Source organism: Diabrotica virgifera, chromosome 1, assembly GCF_917563875.1.
Source record: "Diabrotica virgifera virgifera chromosome 1, PGI_DIABVI_V3a".
Lineage (NCBI taxonomy): Eukaryota > Metazoa > Arthropoda > Insecta > Coleoptera > Chrysomelidae > Diabrotica > Diabrotica virgifera.
Genome location: NC_065443.1, coordinates 204491110 through 204507508, shown reverse-complemented (window position 1 = coordinate 204507508; position 16399 = coordinate 204491110). Strand labels below are relative to the sequence as shown.

General features: G+C 32.7%; 1 protein-coding gene across 4 annotated transcripts in view; it reads left to right on the top strand.

Moving 5' to 3' along the window:
* Positions 1–5324, top strand: part of LOC114335071 (cytosolic purine 5'-nucleotidase) — a 176565-nt gene extending 171241 nt beyond the window's left edge. For all 4 annotated transcript variants that reach the window (XM_028285226.2, XM_028285223.2, XM_028285227.2 and 1 more), the window contains exons 9-10: positions 72–269; positions 3099–5324. In XM_028285226.2, the coding sequence (XP_028141027.1) occupies positions 72–269; positions 3099–3278 (378 nt within the window). In that variant the 3' untranslated portion in view covers positions 3279–5324. The remainder of the gene's footprint in view (positions 1–71; positions 270–3098) is intronic.
* Positions 5325–16399: the final 11075 nt, after the last annotated feature.

Genomic DNA, 16399 nt, shown 5'->3' with positions numbered 1-16399 from the left:
AGCCTAATAATTTGCATTTATCCTAAACTAAATCAAAAGTTTCATAATGTTAAATATTTATTCCATTTTAGGTTGTAAGGTATGCAGATCTGTATGCAGCTACTCACCTTAATCTGTTGTACTATCCCTTCTCGTACATGTTCAGGGCGCCAGCAATGTTGTTACCTCACGAATCTACAGTAGCTCATGAGCAACATTTCGTCATGGAGCTGAACAGGGAGCATAATACGGTTACTCCACAATCTTCAATTGAATCCAGAGAGAAGAAGGTAAGTAATGCGGAATTCGTGGACATTCTAAGTTGTAGGAAGATTGGGAACAACAATGTAAGAATGATAGGAACATAAATATCCTGACTCTCTATTTTTCAGCGTGTATTTAGGGAGCATCCATAAACTACGTCGTAAAAAATTTGAACTTTTTAATACCCTCCTCCCCCTCCGTCGTAATTCGTCGTTTCACGACCCCCCCTTTCAGTGATTTAAAAAAATTCAATGTTATTTCTGTTTTTTTTAATCAACCTTGAAACTTTATTTGCGAATGTATCATAACAAGAACAATTAAGGAGGTAGGCGCAAAATCTTGGTGCAATGCTATTTAAATGCATTCTTTTTTCGAATCCTGAGAAAACTGATAAATATATTTGAAAAATATAAACGCAGAATGAAAGATTACATTATTACCGAGGGCTGAAAGTCCCTTAGAATAAACAAAAGGTTTCTTTTGAATGAAATTTTTAAACTTAAAAATCAGACTAAATATTCTCTTTTTTTATCCCTGTAACTTATTAAAATAAACATTATAGATGTTTTCCGAAACTTTTGGCCCTCGGTAATAATGTAATCTTTCAATCTGCGTTTACATTTTTCAAAAATTTTTATTCGTTTTCTGAGTATTCGAAAAAAATGAATGCATTTCAATAGCATTAGACCAAGATTTTGCGTATAAATCTTCGCTAAGTATAAATACGACTTATTAACTAAATAGAACACAATCTTTTATTTCCATTCATTCTTTCAGAACTATTTTTTCACACACAGTATGCAGCACATAAATGAATTAACAATTTAATATTGTTTACTTCCAGACGTTGTTCTGTATATATAGAAGCGTTTGTTTAAACCCAAAGAACAATGTCTTATTGTTTGTTGTCCTGTACAAAAGTGCTGCCTAATATTATTTTAAGGCTGTGACTGATAAAAACGAAAGGTATGCGATAAAAGTATCTATAAGAGAATTCTTTTTAATTTTAACAAAGGTGTATTTATTCGTAAACTTTTTGTTTTATTTTCAATTTCATTTCAAAAACTATAGGTTTTTATATGAATATCTGATACTTTAACGCTGGTAAAAGCTAGTAAAAAATTATATTTTCAGAGACAATAGCGACAAATTTAAATATACCAATATATTAAACGACGCCAAAAATGCTATTCTACATCCTGCCAGACTGAAAACAATGGGAACCTTCTCTGGTAACACCTCCGAGGCTTCTACAATTTGCAAGCCATAACGGATGCTGAGACTAAGGAAGATGAGGGAATTTTACAATTTATAATTCACGTCCCATCTGCTCAGCGCGGTAAAGTTCCAGCGAGAATGGTTCCCTTCGTACTCCAATGGGAGTAAACATGTAAATCAAAAATGAGTAACCATTTTTAATTTCGTTGCAACACGAAACTATAGCCGTATCATTATTCCAGTTCAATCAGAGAGTGCAGGAAGCACCTCTACCGGTTTCGAAACTTATTAGTCTCTCATCAGGAGGCACATATGCTGCTCTCTCTGACCCAACTAGGACAAACCGCTAGAGCATCCCTGCCATTTCGTTCGTTGCGATCCGTGACTGCACGCCGGGGTTTGTCCTAGTTGGGTCAGAGAGAGCAGCATATTTGCCTCCTGATGAGAGACTAATAAGTTTCGAAACCGGTAAGGTGCTTACTGCACTCTCTGAGATAGACTGTTTCTAAGGACATATTTTGGGTGGTACAAATAAATAAATAAAATGAAAGGTTTTAAAATAGCTGACTCGCTTAACCTACGTACTGTACATGTAACAATGGTGTCTGATTTCTTGTCATCTTGTGAAGAAATAAATCAACCATAGAGTAGCGGAATCTTTATTTTAATAAGATACAGGGGTGAAAAAAAAAAGAGAAAATTAGTGTGATTTTTAATTTTAAATATTTCATTTATTCTTTTTGTTTATTCTAATGGACTTTCGGCCTTCAGTAATAATGTAATCTTTAATTCTGCGTTCAAATTGTTCAAAAATATTTATTAGTTTTCTCAGGATTCGAAAAAATTAATGCATTTAAATAGCATTTGCATAGATTTTGCCCTACTAATTTAAATGATGTCTAGTTTATAGGGTCTGTCGGTAATAAATAGGTACCTACTTTATTACTATGTTATGGACACCAAGTATTTAAAACCTCCAGACAAATTGAATGATCATAAACTATATAGGTACTTTTTATTTTTGTAAAAATTTTCTTGCTAACCCATTTCGTTGCCTGGATATTTAGAAACAGATATTTAGAAGTCCAAAACACTAAGTTTTCGACTGTAGGTATTAAGAATTTTTATAATTTATTTTTTTATAACGAAGCTAACTTAAATCTAAAACATATCATATAATTGGGTAAAAATGAGTACTTAATTTAAAAACCCATTTATTTAGGAAAAGATCCATAACAAAGAAGTGATCTTCGCAAGAGAAAAGCTTGGTTTTTATTGATACATATACTTCTTTTTTACGTTTCTTTTTACGATTTAAATTAGCTGGAACTGTAATAAAAATCTTGTAAGAATTGTTTTTAGAGGTATTTACACACCAAGAAACAAAACACCACTTATTTGGTTTCATTTTTACTAATTAAATACGTAAAGAACTGCACACATTTACACTTCGTAAATAAATGTACAAATTTAGTCGTCGATCAAAGACGATACGACTGCTGACGTCACAGATCGTAGCCTCGCTGCAGGGTACCGTTTTTCTAGCCTCCAAGACTCTTATTGGAGTCATCTATTGATTAGTCTATTATCTATTATCTATGACTAGTCGTCAATTATTAATAACTATTTCATTTTAGCCCTTGGAGCGGGCCCAGAGTCAAATCCCGCACGTACGTCCAGCCACGCCTCAGTCGGTCACGCATACCCACGACGAAGACTTCTCTGACGACGATAGCGAAGAAAAATTATCGAGAACTGAAAATAACAATTTACCAATAAGCAGTTCAGAAAACAAGGTCGAGACACACGCACAATAATAGGTTTTCGACATTTTCATAGGGCTAGATAGATACCTTCACTAGCTGTTAACAACCGAAATATTTTTAAAAACACGCGCCTTATAGATAGGTAGGTATTTTGTTATGTCAATTGCCCTTTGTCATATTTTTACAGATATGATGAAATATGATTGTAAGTTTAACGGAAGTTTTAAAAATTTCACAGAATTAAAACAACAGTGAATACGCACCTTTAAGTTGTCACAAAATCTTAGAATTTACTATATAATTATCGTTCTGTGACATTCTAATAATATTTAACAAATAGCCCCCGAAATGTATTTTTATGCTATGAAATATATTTTGTATATACCATAATACAGAAAAGTTAGATGCTCTCTGAAATTAGTTGACTTTGCAGTAATGTGAGTTCCCTAGATTTGGGTATACAGTCGAACCCGCTTATTAGAGTACCAGTTATAGGAATATCCCGGTTTATGGAATATAAATTCGAGGTCCCGAAACGTTTCCATTTATCCTCTAATAAATTTATCCGTTTATTGGAATATGGTTTAGTAAAATAATACCGCTTAATAGAATATTTTTTTCAGGTCAACGAATAAATTGTTACGTACAATTTCTTAAAAATTTAAATTTTGCCTGGTTTGTCGGTAAGAGCTTCGAAAGCCTGCTGTTTTGTATTACGGTTTGTCAGGTACCTAATAAACACTTTATTACTGTGTTATGAGTAAGCGCTACTTTCCCACAGAAAATTCAATCGTTAGCCGACAAGGTCATAAAATAATTTCATTTGTCTCCAAATTTCTATAGGTACATATTGCCACACATTTTTATATACCTAAGATTATTTATTACGAATAGTTGATCGTTTGTTCGGAAGTCTTTTCTAAAACTCAATTCCAATTTATTTTCTAATCGTTTCGTAATTATTTTTGTAAATAGATTATAAATTTTTATTGGCATAAAAAGACCTAAAACCATATGCATATACGAGTATCTACATATTGACTTAGTATATACTATTCTGACGTAGATATATTCGGTACACTTATTTCAGCTAGCCACCAATGATCGGTTATTAGAATATCCCGCTTTTAAGAATATTTTTGCTTGGCACGAAGGCTATTCCAATAAGCGGGTTCGACTGTATACTGTTTTTTGGCATCTAATATTTTTTATGAATATAATGTGACATACGACAAAAGCTAATTAGGGTGAACTTTCGACAAAAGTTTTAAAAGGGCGAAATACTTTTTGAATAGTGGATAACACTTACTTATTAGTAACTAACTCTTGGAAGATGTACCACTGCATGAATGTCCTGTCAAACGTTTCACTGATGATTGGAAGTGAAAATAAGTAATAGAGCTTTTCAACGATTCTCATTTGTTTCGAGCTTGTGTCATACGTTGTATATTAATATTATACACGGATTATACGACATATGACAAAAGCTCGAAACAAATGAGAATCGTTGAAAAGCCCTATTCGTACAACCGGCTGAAAATAGGACTTTTCAGTCCGGGCTTCTCGGGCCCGGGATTTGTTTCGGGCTTCTCTAATATGTCGTATAATCCGTGTATAATATTAATATACGACATATGGCAGGAGCCCGAAACAAATGAGAAGCGTTGTAATGCCCTATTGATCGTAATTAGCGTTTGTCGTATTTCATTTGAGAGTAACGTACATTTCTGTAATAAAGAAAATCATATTTTATTATTTCTGTTTTTTTATCAATCAAGTTCTGTTGACCACTTGTTTGATGAAAAAAAAAACAGTTTTGTTAGACTAAAATACAGAGAATACAAGGAACCGCCAACTTGCACAATAATTAAAACGTATTTAGAAAGTTTTATACTAATTTTTTTAATAATTGCTCATAAGAATTTAAAAAAATTCCCATGTGATGTTTTTTAATTAGTAACTTTTTTTCTAGCCGTAAGTTTTTGTAGCATTAACGTTAGATTGGTTGTTTAGTATATTTATTTTTCTTGTATTTTTTAATATTGAGATGTTTATATATTGTAAATATCAAAGAAATAAATAAAGTTGTTAAAAGAATTTTTTTAGTTTGAATATTCTAACTGTCTAGGTAACTCAGCGATGAGTGTTATAGAGAGAGGAGCAAAATTATGGAATTTCTCGAAAATGGACGACTTTGGAGATAAATCCCGAAACAGGTCGATTTTTATTTTTAAATTATAATTTTGAGGCATACAGATCATACTAGTGACGTCATCCTCCGATCACAACCCTGTTGTTTTGTCTATGAGAGTGAAACTAAAGAAGGTAAATAGTGGAGTCACTGAAGGTGGATATGAGCTATTACCTCCGATTTCGTTGAACCTCCATCGATTGGCATGAAAATTGGTGAGTGGTTAGAGGATATCTCAAGGAACAAAGGTGACATGGTGCCAACATGCGCTTTTACCCTGGGGGTGGATGCAACCCCTTCTCAGGGTTGAAAATTATTTTATTAATAATAACCCCATAATTCGATAGAGGGACAAATTTCAAGCAAAGTTTGTTATATAAAGTTATTAAAATAAATCAAAACTTTTTGAGTTATTAAAGATCAAAGATTTTAATTTTTCTTGAGAAAAATGCATGTTTTTAACCAATTTTTCATCAATAACCAAAAAGTGTAAGTTTTTACAAAAAAGTTATTATTATCAAAATTGAAGCTAATAAAAAAGAAAGAAACTCCTTACTAAAAAAACCTGTTAGTGTTAAAAAGTGAGTTATAGGTAATTGAATGTATATTTTTTTCGGCGAGTAAAAAACTCCCAAGTATTCAAGCTGAAATAACGGGAAGCTGATGCATTTTATAACATAAACTTATTAAACATTTGTCAAAGTACTTAAAAATATCTATTAATTGAGCCCCCGAACATGTTGATAGCGTTAAAATTTATGTTCCAAAATTTTTTCAAATTTCTTTTAAAAATTTTTCGAAAAAATGTTATTGTTTTTTTTTAATAACTCCGTTCGTGTTTAAGATATCAGGTTCATCTAAAAACTGTTTGAAAGTTAGTTCCAAGTGCTATTTAAGCACGTTAAACTTAGTCTTTTAAACCCCTTACTTTTTTAAAAATAAAAGGTTAAATGACCCCGGCTGCATGGTTCCCACAGCAAAATTTAAGATTTAAACGTTTCTATCTCGGTTATTTTTTACCCTATAGAAATAGTAGAACAGGTAAAATATTTGGCACAGAAAAAACTAAAATTGGGTTATATATAATTTTTTAGGTATATTGAGTATTTTTGGAGTTATTAGAGAGTTATCAAGTAACTCTATGAGAATACGGTAACGTTATAAATAACATGTAAAGTATACAGGAAAATAGCGTTACCGTATTCTCCTAGGGTTACTTGATAACTCTCTACTATCAAAAAAATATGAGAATTACAATAATTTTAAAAATTATGATTTTTTTAAATTCTATCTTTTTTTTTTCAAAAATATGCATTCTAAACCGGTTAAAATTATCGGAAACATGACTTATGCTAATATAAAGAAGTTTTTGTAAGGATTACTATAAATTTTAATTTTTGTGGAACGTATGTTTTCTTTTTCACTTTTTCCTAAAAAAATCGAAACGGTTCTTTTATTTTCATTATAACTTGCTTTATTTTGACGCTATTACCTTGTTCTGAAGCTCATTTGATAGATATTCTGAAGTACTTTGGCAAATGTTTAGCAAGAATATTTTATACATTGCATCGTTTTCCCGTTATTTAAGCTTGAATACTTAGATTTGAGTACTCGTCGAAAAAAATGCACATTCAATTGCCAATAACTCACTTTGAACTAACATTAGTTCAGTTATGTATGTGAGGAGTGTATTCAGTTTTTTATTATCTTCAATTTTAGTAATAATAACTTTTTTGTAAAAGTTTATAGTTTTTGATTTATACGTGGAAAACCGATTTAAAACATGCAGTTTTTTACGCACAATAAAATCTTTGGTCTTTAATAACTTAAAAAGTGTTGATTTATTTTAATAACTTTATATAACAAATTTTGCTTATAATTTGTCCCTCTATCGACTTACGGGATTACTTTTAATAAAATAATTTTCACCCCCCCCCCCCTCCCCGAAGAGGCGGCATCCACCCCAGGGTAAAAGCGCAAGTTGGCATCATGTCACCTTTGTTCCTTGAGGTATCCTCTAATTACTCACCAATTTTCATGAAAATCGATGGAGGTTCAACGAAATCGGAGGTGAAAACCTTCAGTGACTGCACTAAAAGAGCCCTAGCTCCAATAAAATCATGAATACAAGGCGGCTCAAACAAGACAACACATATGCGGAAACGAAAGTTAAAATAAACGAGAACTTGAAAAAAGTCAAAGAAGATAGTGCGGAAACTCTGACTGTTGACCAAAAATGGGGAAAAATTCAATATGCCTTAGTGTCAGTTGGAAAAGAAACCCTCAAACCACTTGGAGAAACAACAAAACCTTGGATGACAGTAGAAATTCTTGAACTTATGGAAGAACGAAGAAAACAAAACAAAAGACCCGAATAAATACAAAGAAATTCAGAGAAACATCAGAAAGAAATTTCGAGTGGCAAAAGAGAGGTGACTCTCCGACAGATGCAAAGAAATAGAAGATCTGGATAAAAATGGCTTTAATTTACACAAAAAAAAATCAAAGAAATGACAGGTTCTAGAAAAAGCGCAAGAACGGATATCCTTAAAAATGGAACTTAGGAACAACGGAGAAAACATAAAGCAAAATACAAAGAATAAAAATAAAAATGTATACCATTTTTATTCAGTTGCAATGAGAAGGCAAAACAATCTTATTTTTCACTTAGAATACAGAGCGCAGTCCAGCACTCTGAATCGACGATTTTCGACTCTTATTGGAGTCATCATCAGAGAGGCGTAGGCCTGCTGCTCCATACTCGAAGTGACCAACCATGAAAGTTTATCTCCACATTGCAACTGACGTGTATGGTTTAGGTGACTAGCGTCATCTAGTCATCTGGCAATTGAAAGGTAAAGTTTTCAATCCTAATAGGGACATTAATAATATTAAAAAATATTACAAATATTACTAAAAGATTTTTAAATTGAAAACTTATTGGTCCATTTCCCTGGTGACACCTCCAAGGCTTCTACAATATGCAAGCCAGATGGATGCTGCAGTGAACACAAAAGGGAAGGAATTCTACACTATGCAATTCACAACCCCCGTCTGCAGCTTGGTAACGTCCCAACGGAAAATGAACCTAGTTACTCTATAGGAGTAATACTAATATAAAATAAAAATAAAAACAGACGGGGGATGTGAATTGCATAGTGTAGAATTCCCTCCCTTTTGTCTTCACTGCAGTATCCATCTGGCTTGCATATTATAGAAGCCTTGGAGGTGTCACCAGGGAAATGGACCAATAAGTTTTCAATTTAAAAATCTTTTAGTAATATTTTTCAATATTATTAATGTTACTATTAGGATTGAAAACTTTACCTTTCAATTGCCAGATGACGCTAGTCACCTAATCCATACACGTCAGTTGCAATGTGGAGATAAACTTTCATGGTTCGTCACTTCGAGTATGGAGCAGCAGGTCTACGCCTCTCCGATGATGACTCCAATAATGGTCGAAAATCGTCGATTCAGAGTGCTGGACTGCGCTCCGTATTCTAAGTGAAAAATAAGATTGTTTTGCCTTTTTTTATATTAGTATTTTTATTTTATATTAGTATTACTCCTACAGAGTAACTAGGCCCATTTTCCGTTGGAACTTTACCAAGCTGCAGCCGGGGGTTGTGAATTGCATAGTGTAGAATTCCTTCCCTTTTGTCTTCACTGCAGCATCCATCTGACTTGCTTATTGAAGAAGCCTTGGAGGTGTCACCAGGGAAATGGACCAATAAATTTTTAATTTAAAAATCTTTTAGTAATATTTTTAATATTTTTCAATATTATTAATGTTGCTATTAGGATTGAAAACTTTACCTTAAATACAAAGAAATTCAGAGAAACACCAGAAAGAAAATTCGAGTGGCAAAAGAGAGGTGGCTCTCCGACAGATGCAGAGAAATATAAGATCTGGATAAAAATAACTTTAATTTACACAAAAAAAAATCAAAGAAATGACAGGTTCTAGAAAAAGCGCAAGAACGGATATCCTTAAAAATGATAAAGGGGATATTATTACTGATGTGAAGGAGAGATTGTGTCACTGGACCAATTACATCCAACAACTATTTAATGATAAAAGAAAATAACTGTCATTAGAAATCAAGAGGCTACCGGACCACCAATATTAAGAGAAGAAGTCATCTATGCCATTAAAAACACAAAAGAGGGTAAAGCTACTGGACCAGATGATGTGCCCATCGAATTATTAAAACTTATTGATGAAGATGTTATCGATGTATTGGTTGAACTCTTTAATCTAATATATCAGACTGCCACAATCCCGACAATGGCTACAATAGACCTTTGTAGAAATTCCCAAAAAGTCAAGTGCAACAACCTGCTCAGATCACAGAACAATATCTTTAATGAGTCACACACTTAAAACATTTTTGAAAATAATACACAGCAGAATTGTTAAAACTCTTGAATATGAAATTAGTGACACACAATTTGGCTTTAGAAATGGTATGAGCACAAGAGATGCTTTGTTCGGCTTGGATGTGCTGACCCAGAGATGCATGAACATGAATCAGGATGTGTACATACTTGTGTTTTGTAGACTTTGAAAAGGCATTTAATAAATCAAAAATGAATAACCATTTTCAATTTCGTTGCAACACGAAACTACAGCCGCATCATTATTCCAGTTCAATCAGAGAGTGCAGTAAGCACCTCTACCGGTTTCGAAACTTATTAGTCTCTCATCAGGAGGCACATATGCTGCTCTCTCTGACCCAACTAGGACAAACCCTGAAAACAATGGGAACCTCCTCTGGTTACACCTCCGAGGCTTCTACAATTTGCAAGCCATAACGGATGCTGAGACTAAGGAAGATGAGTGAATTTTACAATTTATAATTCACGTCCCATCTGCTCAGCGCGGTAAAGTTCCAACGAGAATGGGTACCTTCGTACTCCAATCAGAGTAAAGATGTAAATAAAAAAAGAATGTGTGTGTACTTTTGTACGCACGTAAGAAGTTATACTTCTATTATATGATTTAAACGAAATTAATATACTTTTTATTTATATTTTGTTTAAATATTAAACTAATTTATACTTACTACTTCTCAAACATTTTTATTAGAACAGTGCCAAAAATTAAAATAATAAAAGAATAAAACACACACAAACACATTAAACAAGCCACAAATGATGTCTGAACATTAATTGTCGAAATTTTTTTTAACCAAATACGTATTTTCTTAAAATACAATTATATAATAAATATACTTACAATCATAAAATGTATTAAAAAAACAAAAAAGAAAGTTTCTATTGGGACTCGAACCAGCGCTGATAAGCGCGGTTGGTATTGGAATTCATTCGCATTCAACGCTTAGCCACAGACACTATGTGTCATTTTTTACGAAGATCGACTAACTAAACGGATTAAACTTGTGATATTTTGATATTTTGAAAATTGATCAAATTATTTTAATTTTGAATTGGAATGATTTAGAATTGAAAAAATACAACAAAACATAGAGTAAGAAAACAATATATTAGGTGAATATTGATAGAAATTTTGATGGTTATATAAATAAAAGTATTACATACTATGTATTTTGGCAGATCAAATAGGTAGGTTTATACCCATGATACATTAACAATTATTACGTACCTGTTGCTTTTAAAAACTATTTAAAAGTCACTACAATATTATAAACTTTTTTGTTTCTGTCCTCACAACAATAAAACTAATATATTATACATTTGTTTACCTTTACCTTTACCTCCAAACCACAGCTGTCCTACAGCTGCCATATCGGATAATTTTTGACATGTCATTTGAACATCCAATCAGAACAAAGTTATAATGCGCATGCGCCGGGCTGATAGGTTTTAACATATAAAAATTCACCCTCTATCGCCGGTAAAGAAGTATAACTTCAAAAATATATAAACATTTTCAATTTCGTTGCAACATTTCCGTGCCATTTCGTTCGTTGCAATCCGTGACTGCACGCCGGGGTTTGTCCTAGTTGGGTCAGAGAGAGCAGCATATGTGCCTTCTGATGAGAGACTAATAAGTTTCGAAACAGGTAGAGGTGCTTGCTGCACTCTCTGATTGAACTGTAATAATGAAGCGGCTGTAGTTTCGTGTTGCAACGAAATTGAAAATGGTTATTCATTTTTGATTTACATGTTTACTCTGATTGGAGTACGAAGGGAACTATTCTCGTTGGAACTTTACCTCGCTGAGCAGATGGGACGTGAATTATAAATTGTAAAATTCCCTCATCTTCCTTAATCTCAGCATCCGTATGGCTTGCAAATTGTAGAAGCCTCGGAGGTGTAACCAGAGGAGGTTCCCATTGTTTTCAGGGTTTGTCCTAGTTGGGTCAGAGAGAGCAGCATATGTGCCTTCTGATGAGAGACTAATAAGTTTCGAAACAGGTAGAGGTGCTTGCTGCACTCTCTGATTGAACTGGAATAATGAAGCGGCTGTAGTTTCGTGTTGCAACGAAATTGAAAATGGTTATTCATTTTTGATTTACATGTTTACTCTGATTGGAGTACGAAGGGAACTATTCTCGTTGGAACTTTACCGCGCTGAGCAGATGGGACGTGAATTATAAATTGTAAAATTCCCTCATCTTCCTTAATCTCAGCATCCTTATGGCTTGCAAATTGTAGAAGCCTCGGAGGTGTAACTAGAGAAGGTTCCCATTGTTTTCAGTCTGGTGGGATGTAGAGTAACATTATGTTATTTTGTATGCCATTAGATTGAAAACTTAGTCTTTTGCATTTAATAAAGTTCAACAGAAAAAGCTTGTAGATATATTAAAAAGCAAAGATATTGACCGTCGTGACATGAAAATTATATCTAATATATATTGGAATCAAACTGCCAAGGTAAGAGTTGACAACCAGGACACCCAAGACATCAAAATACAGAGAGGAGTCCGTCAGGGTTGCGTGCTGACCCCACTACTCTTCAATGTCTACAGTTAAGCGGTATTTCAAGAAACGCTCTCAGATTCAATCTGAGGTATATGTATCAATGGAGAAGTCTTGAACAACTTACGTTTTGCAGACGATACAATAATAATAACAACAATGATTTACAGAATGTAATGCAACGCCTTAATGAACGCTGTCATGAGTACGGACTGAAGATCGATTTAAAGAAAACTAAATGCATGATCATGAATAAATAATCAGCATATGCAAACATACAATTGACTATTGAAGATACTGTAATTGAGAGTGTGGATAACTACAAATACTTAGGCACATGGATAACATCAAATGTAGACTTGTAGACCAAACCAAAGAAATTAAGACACGTATTAAAGTGGCACGTGCATGTGCATCATTCATTAAACTTAAAAAGTTTCTTTGTTGTTGGGATATATAAGGTTAGAACTCAGGGGCGGCCCGTCGGGGTAGGCAAGGTAGGCGCCGCCTACCCTCTTCAAATTTAGTACAATAATATAAATTATTAATATAAATTACTTATTTCAAAATTGTAATTTATAAATTTTGACACAATACCTACAATAAAATAGCAAAAATTATCCAAATTATTTTTAAAAATGTCCAAAAAATTTTCTCCGTAGTTATAATTATTGTACGCTCCTTGTAGTATCAGTAGTACTGTATAAGATTCTATATTCTTCCTTGGTCAGGCACTTGAAAACGTAGCCTGAAATAGACCGACGCCAACACCGAATTGACGTGCGATCTCTCTCTGTTTACGCGAGCAGGCCTGCTGCAGGTCTGCTGGTAGCGACCGTATTCTATGATTTTGAAAGGGCGGATAGGCACAGAGTCTTATAGCCGGACCTACAAAATTTTATCAGTTGCTTCTCTTGTGTCTTGTGAAACTGTTTTAAATAATTGTTTTTTGATTTTGGCTGTTATTAGTAGGTTAAGTATTGAATAAAACTAGGTAGGACAATTTAAATTTGTTTATGAAAACTGAATAATAAACAGGTAAATTTGAAATCGGTCTATTGAAGGGCATTTTAATTTTATATTAATTTAGTAATAATTCACTAACGACAAATAAATCTGTGTATAGTTATTTGTCAGTCGTCCATTATATTTTTATTGTGTTTCAATACAATTTGGATAATTTAAAGTTAAACTGACGAATTGTGTTATTAGATTATATAGATAATTAAAAATTTAAAGCGAGGTTAATTGTTAACTTATCAATTTATTCGAAGAGTAAATTATTATTTGATACATAAATAAAATAAGTAATATTTGACGTTGTTGAAACGTAGGTGTGTTAGTTTTATTGGTGGAAAAACTTTAGTCATCGAATATGAATAGGTATTTTAAACGATGTAATATGCAGTTTGATCGAGACGCCTTTTTCAAGGCGCCAAAATCAAGAAAGATCAGAAATTATTTCAATGGACCGGCCTTTACCAAATTTAACAATTTTATCCACAGATAAGACAAAAGACAATCGACCATTTTCGAGATCGTTTAAAACAATATGGTATGGAAATCATAAATGGCTAAGCGGAAGTTATTTTAAAAATTCACTTTTCTGTTGGCCTTGTCTGTTGCTCTCAAATTTGAAGCAAAATGTTTGGGTGAGTCAGGGATATTCAGATTTGAAAAATTTATCAGCTAGTGTAAAAAAACATGAATCTTCGAAAGAACATTTAAACAATTGCTTAGGTTTAAAACGGTTAGAAAAAAATAAACAAACTATTGACAGTGCTTTAGCTGGACAAATTTCTCTATCTAATAAGATATATAATGAAGAAGTTGAAAAATATTGAAGAAGTTGAAGAAATTGATGTTACAATTCTGTTAGTAAAACAAGAACTTGCATTTCGCGGTCGTGTTGAGAGCCATAATTCTTCAAAGATGGGTAATTTTAAAGAAATTTTTAATTTAGTAGTTAAACGCGATCAGGAAATCCAGGATCATGATAAAAAATAGAAGGGGTGTTCACGGGTTTGTTAAAAACAATACAAAATGATTTAATAGATTGCCTTGCTGATTACGTAAAAAATGAAATTTCAACAGAAATTAATGAAAGTCAATTTTTTTCTATACTAGCGGACGGTACTACTGATATAACCGAAAAATCACAGTGTACTTTAACAATCCGTTTTGTTAACAAAGTTGGTCAGGTAACAGAAAGATTTTTAGGGTTTTTTGATGTTAGCGAGAATAGATCTGCAGACGCTCTATATAGGGTGAGGCAGATAACTGGCCTATTAGAAATATCTCGAGAACTAAAGGCAACACAATCATGAAAATTGGAATAAAGGGGTTTTGAAGGATGATCTATTAAATGAAAGTATGTATTTTCATCTCTTTGCAACTTCCGGTTATACCGGAAGTTGCTTATAACTTTGTTTTTTTAAATAGGATACCCTGTATATTTTTACATTTTTGAATTCTCTTCGATGTCTTCTTTCTTAAAATATAAGGTTTTATAATATTATACAGGGTATTTTAAAAGATAATTACGTTTTTTTTATTAATTTCGTAGCAACATTCACACCTGTAGAATTGTAGTAGTTTGACATCTAAAACTCTACTTACGTTCAAATGATTTTTAATATACTCTACTATTGTTAAGAATCATTAGTATAGCTAAATTTTTAATTTTAGTATACAGGGTTGGTCGAAACTCGGAATGAGTATTTTCTGAGTTTTCTTAAATGGAACACCCTGTATTTTTGTATTGTAGTGAAATTATATTTTATAGTACTTTTTTATTTCTTAAGCATTCCCTATACCTAACTGCTTTAATTTGTGAGTTATTGGTGATTCAAGCTAAACATTAATTGCAACAAAATATACGTAAAATTTTATTAGGTTGGCCGTGAAAATACTCAATCCCAAATAATTTTTCAGAAATAAATACATATTAATCCAGACTGGTCCTTAAAATTACCAATAATGGTTTAGCTATCGAAATACCTACTGAGTTAAGATTGTTGGTGCGATTAACAATTAAGCACAAATTAAAGCAGTTAGGTATAGGGAATGCTTAAGAAATAGAAAAGTATCATAAAATATCATTTCATTACAATACTAAACTACAGGGTGTTCCATTTAAGAAAACTCAGAAAATACTCATTCCGAGTTTCGACCAACCCTGTATACTAAAATTAAAAATTTAGCTATACTAATGATTCTTAACAATAATAGAGTATATTAAAAATCATTTGAACGTAAGTAGAGTTTTAGATGTCAAACTACTACAATTCTACAGGGTGTTAATTTTGCTATGAAATTAATAAAAAAAACGTAATTATCTTTTAAAATACCCTGTATAATATTACAAAACCTTATATTTTAAGAAAGAAGACATCGAAGAGAATTCAAAAATGTAAAAATATACAGGGTGTCCCATTTAAAAAAACGAAGTTATAAGCAACTTCCGGTATAACCGGAAGCTGCAAAGAGATGAAAATATTTTCATTTAATAGATCATCCTTCAAAACCCCTTTATTCCAATTTTCATGATTCTGTTGCCTTTAGTTCTCGAGATATTTCTAATAGGCCCTTTATTTGCCTCACCCTGTATAGTTTAATTTCAAACGTGCTTGAGCCATATGATTACAAAAATAAATTAATTGCTCAATTTTACGATGGTGGAAGTGTAATGGCTGGCTCTTTAAACGGATTACAATCAAAAATTAAAGTAGATGCTCCAAAAGCAATTTTTACACATTGTTGCGCTCATAGATTACATTTAGTATTGCAAGACGGCTCAAAATGTATTACAAATTGTAGGATATTTTTTGTCGTCTACCCGAAGTATATGTGTAGCCTACCCGCATACTGAGGTCACGAGCCGCCACTGTAGAACTACGCCTAAGGATGCTTCGGTGTTACGTGTTCTCTACTCTTCTTTATGGCTTGGAAGCGTGGACATTAAAACAAGTCCATCTGAATAAGTTCGCCGCCTTTGAATTTTGGTGTTACAAAAGAATCCTACGAATATCATTCACCACTCGGTATATGAATATAAAAGAAATATAAATAA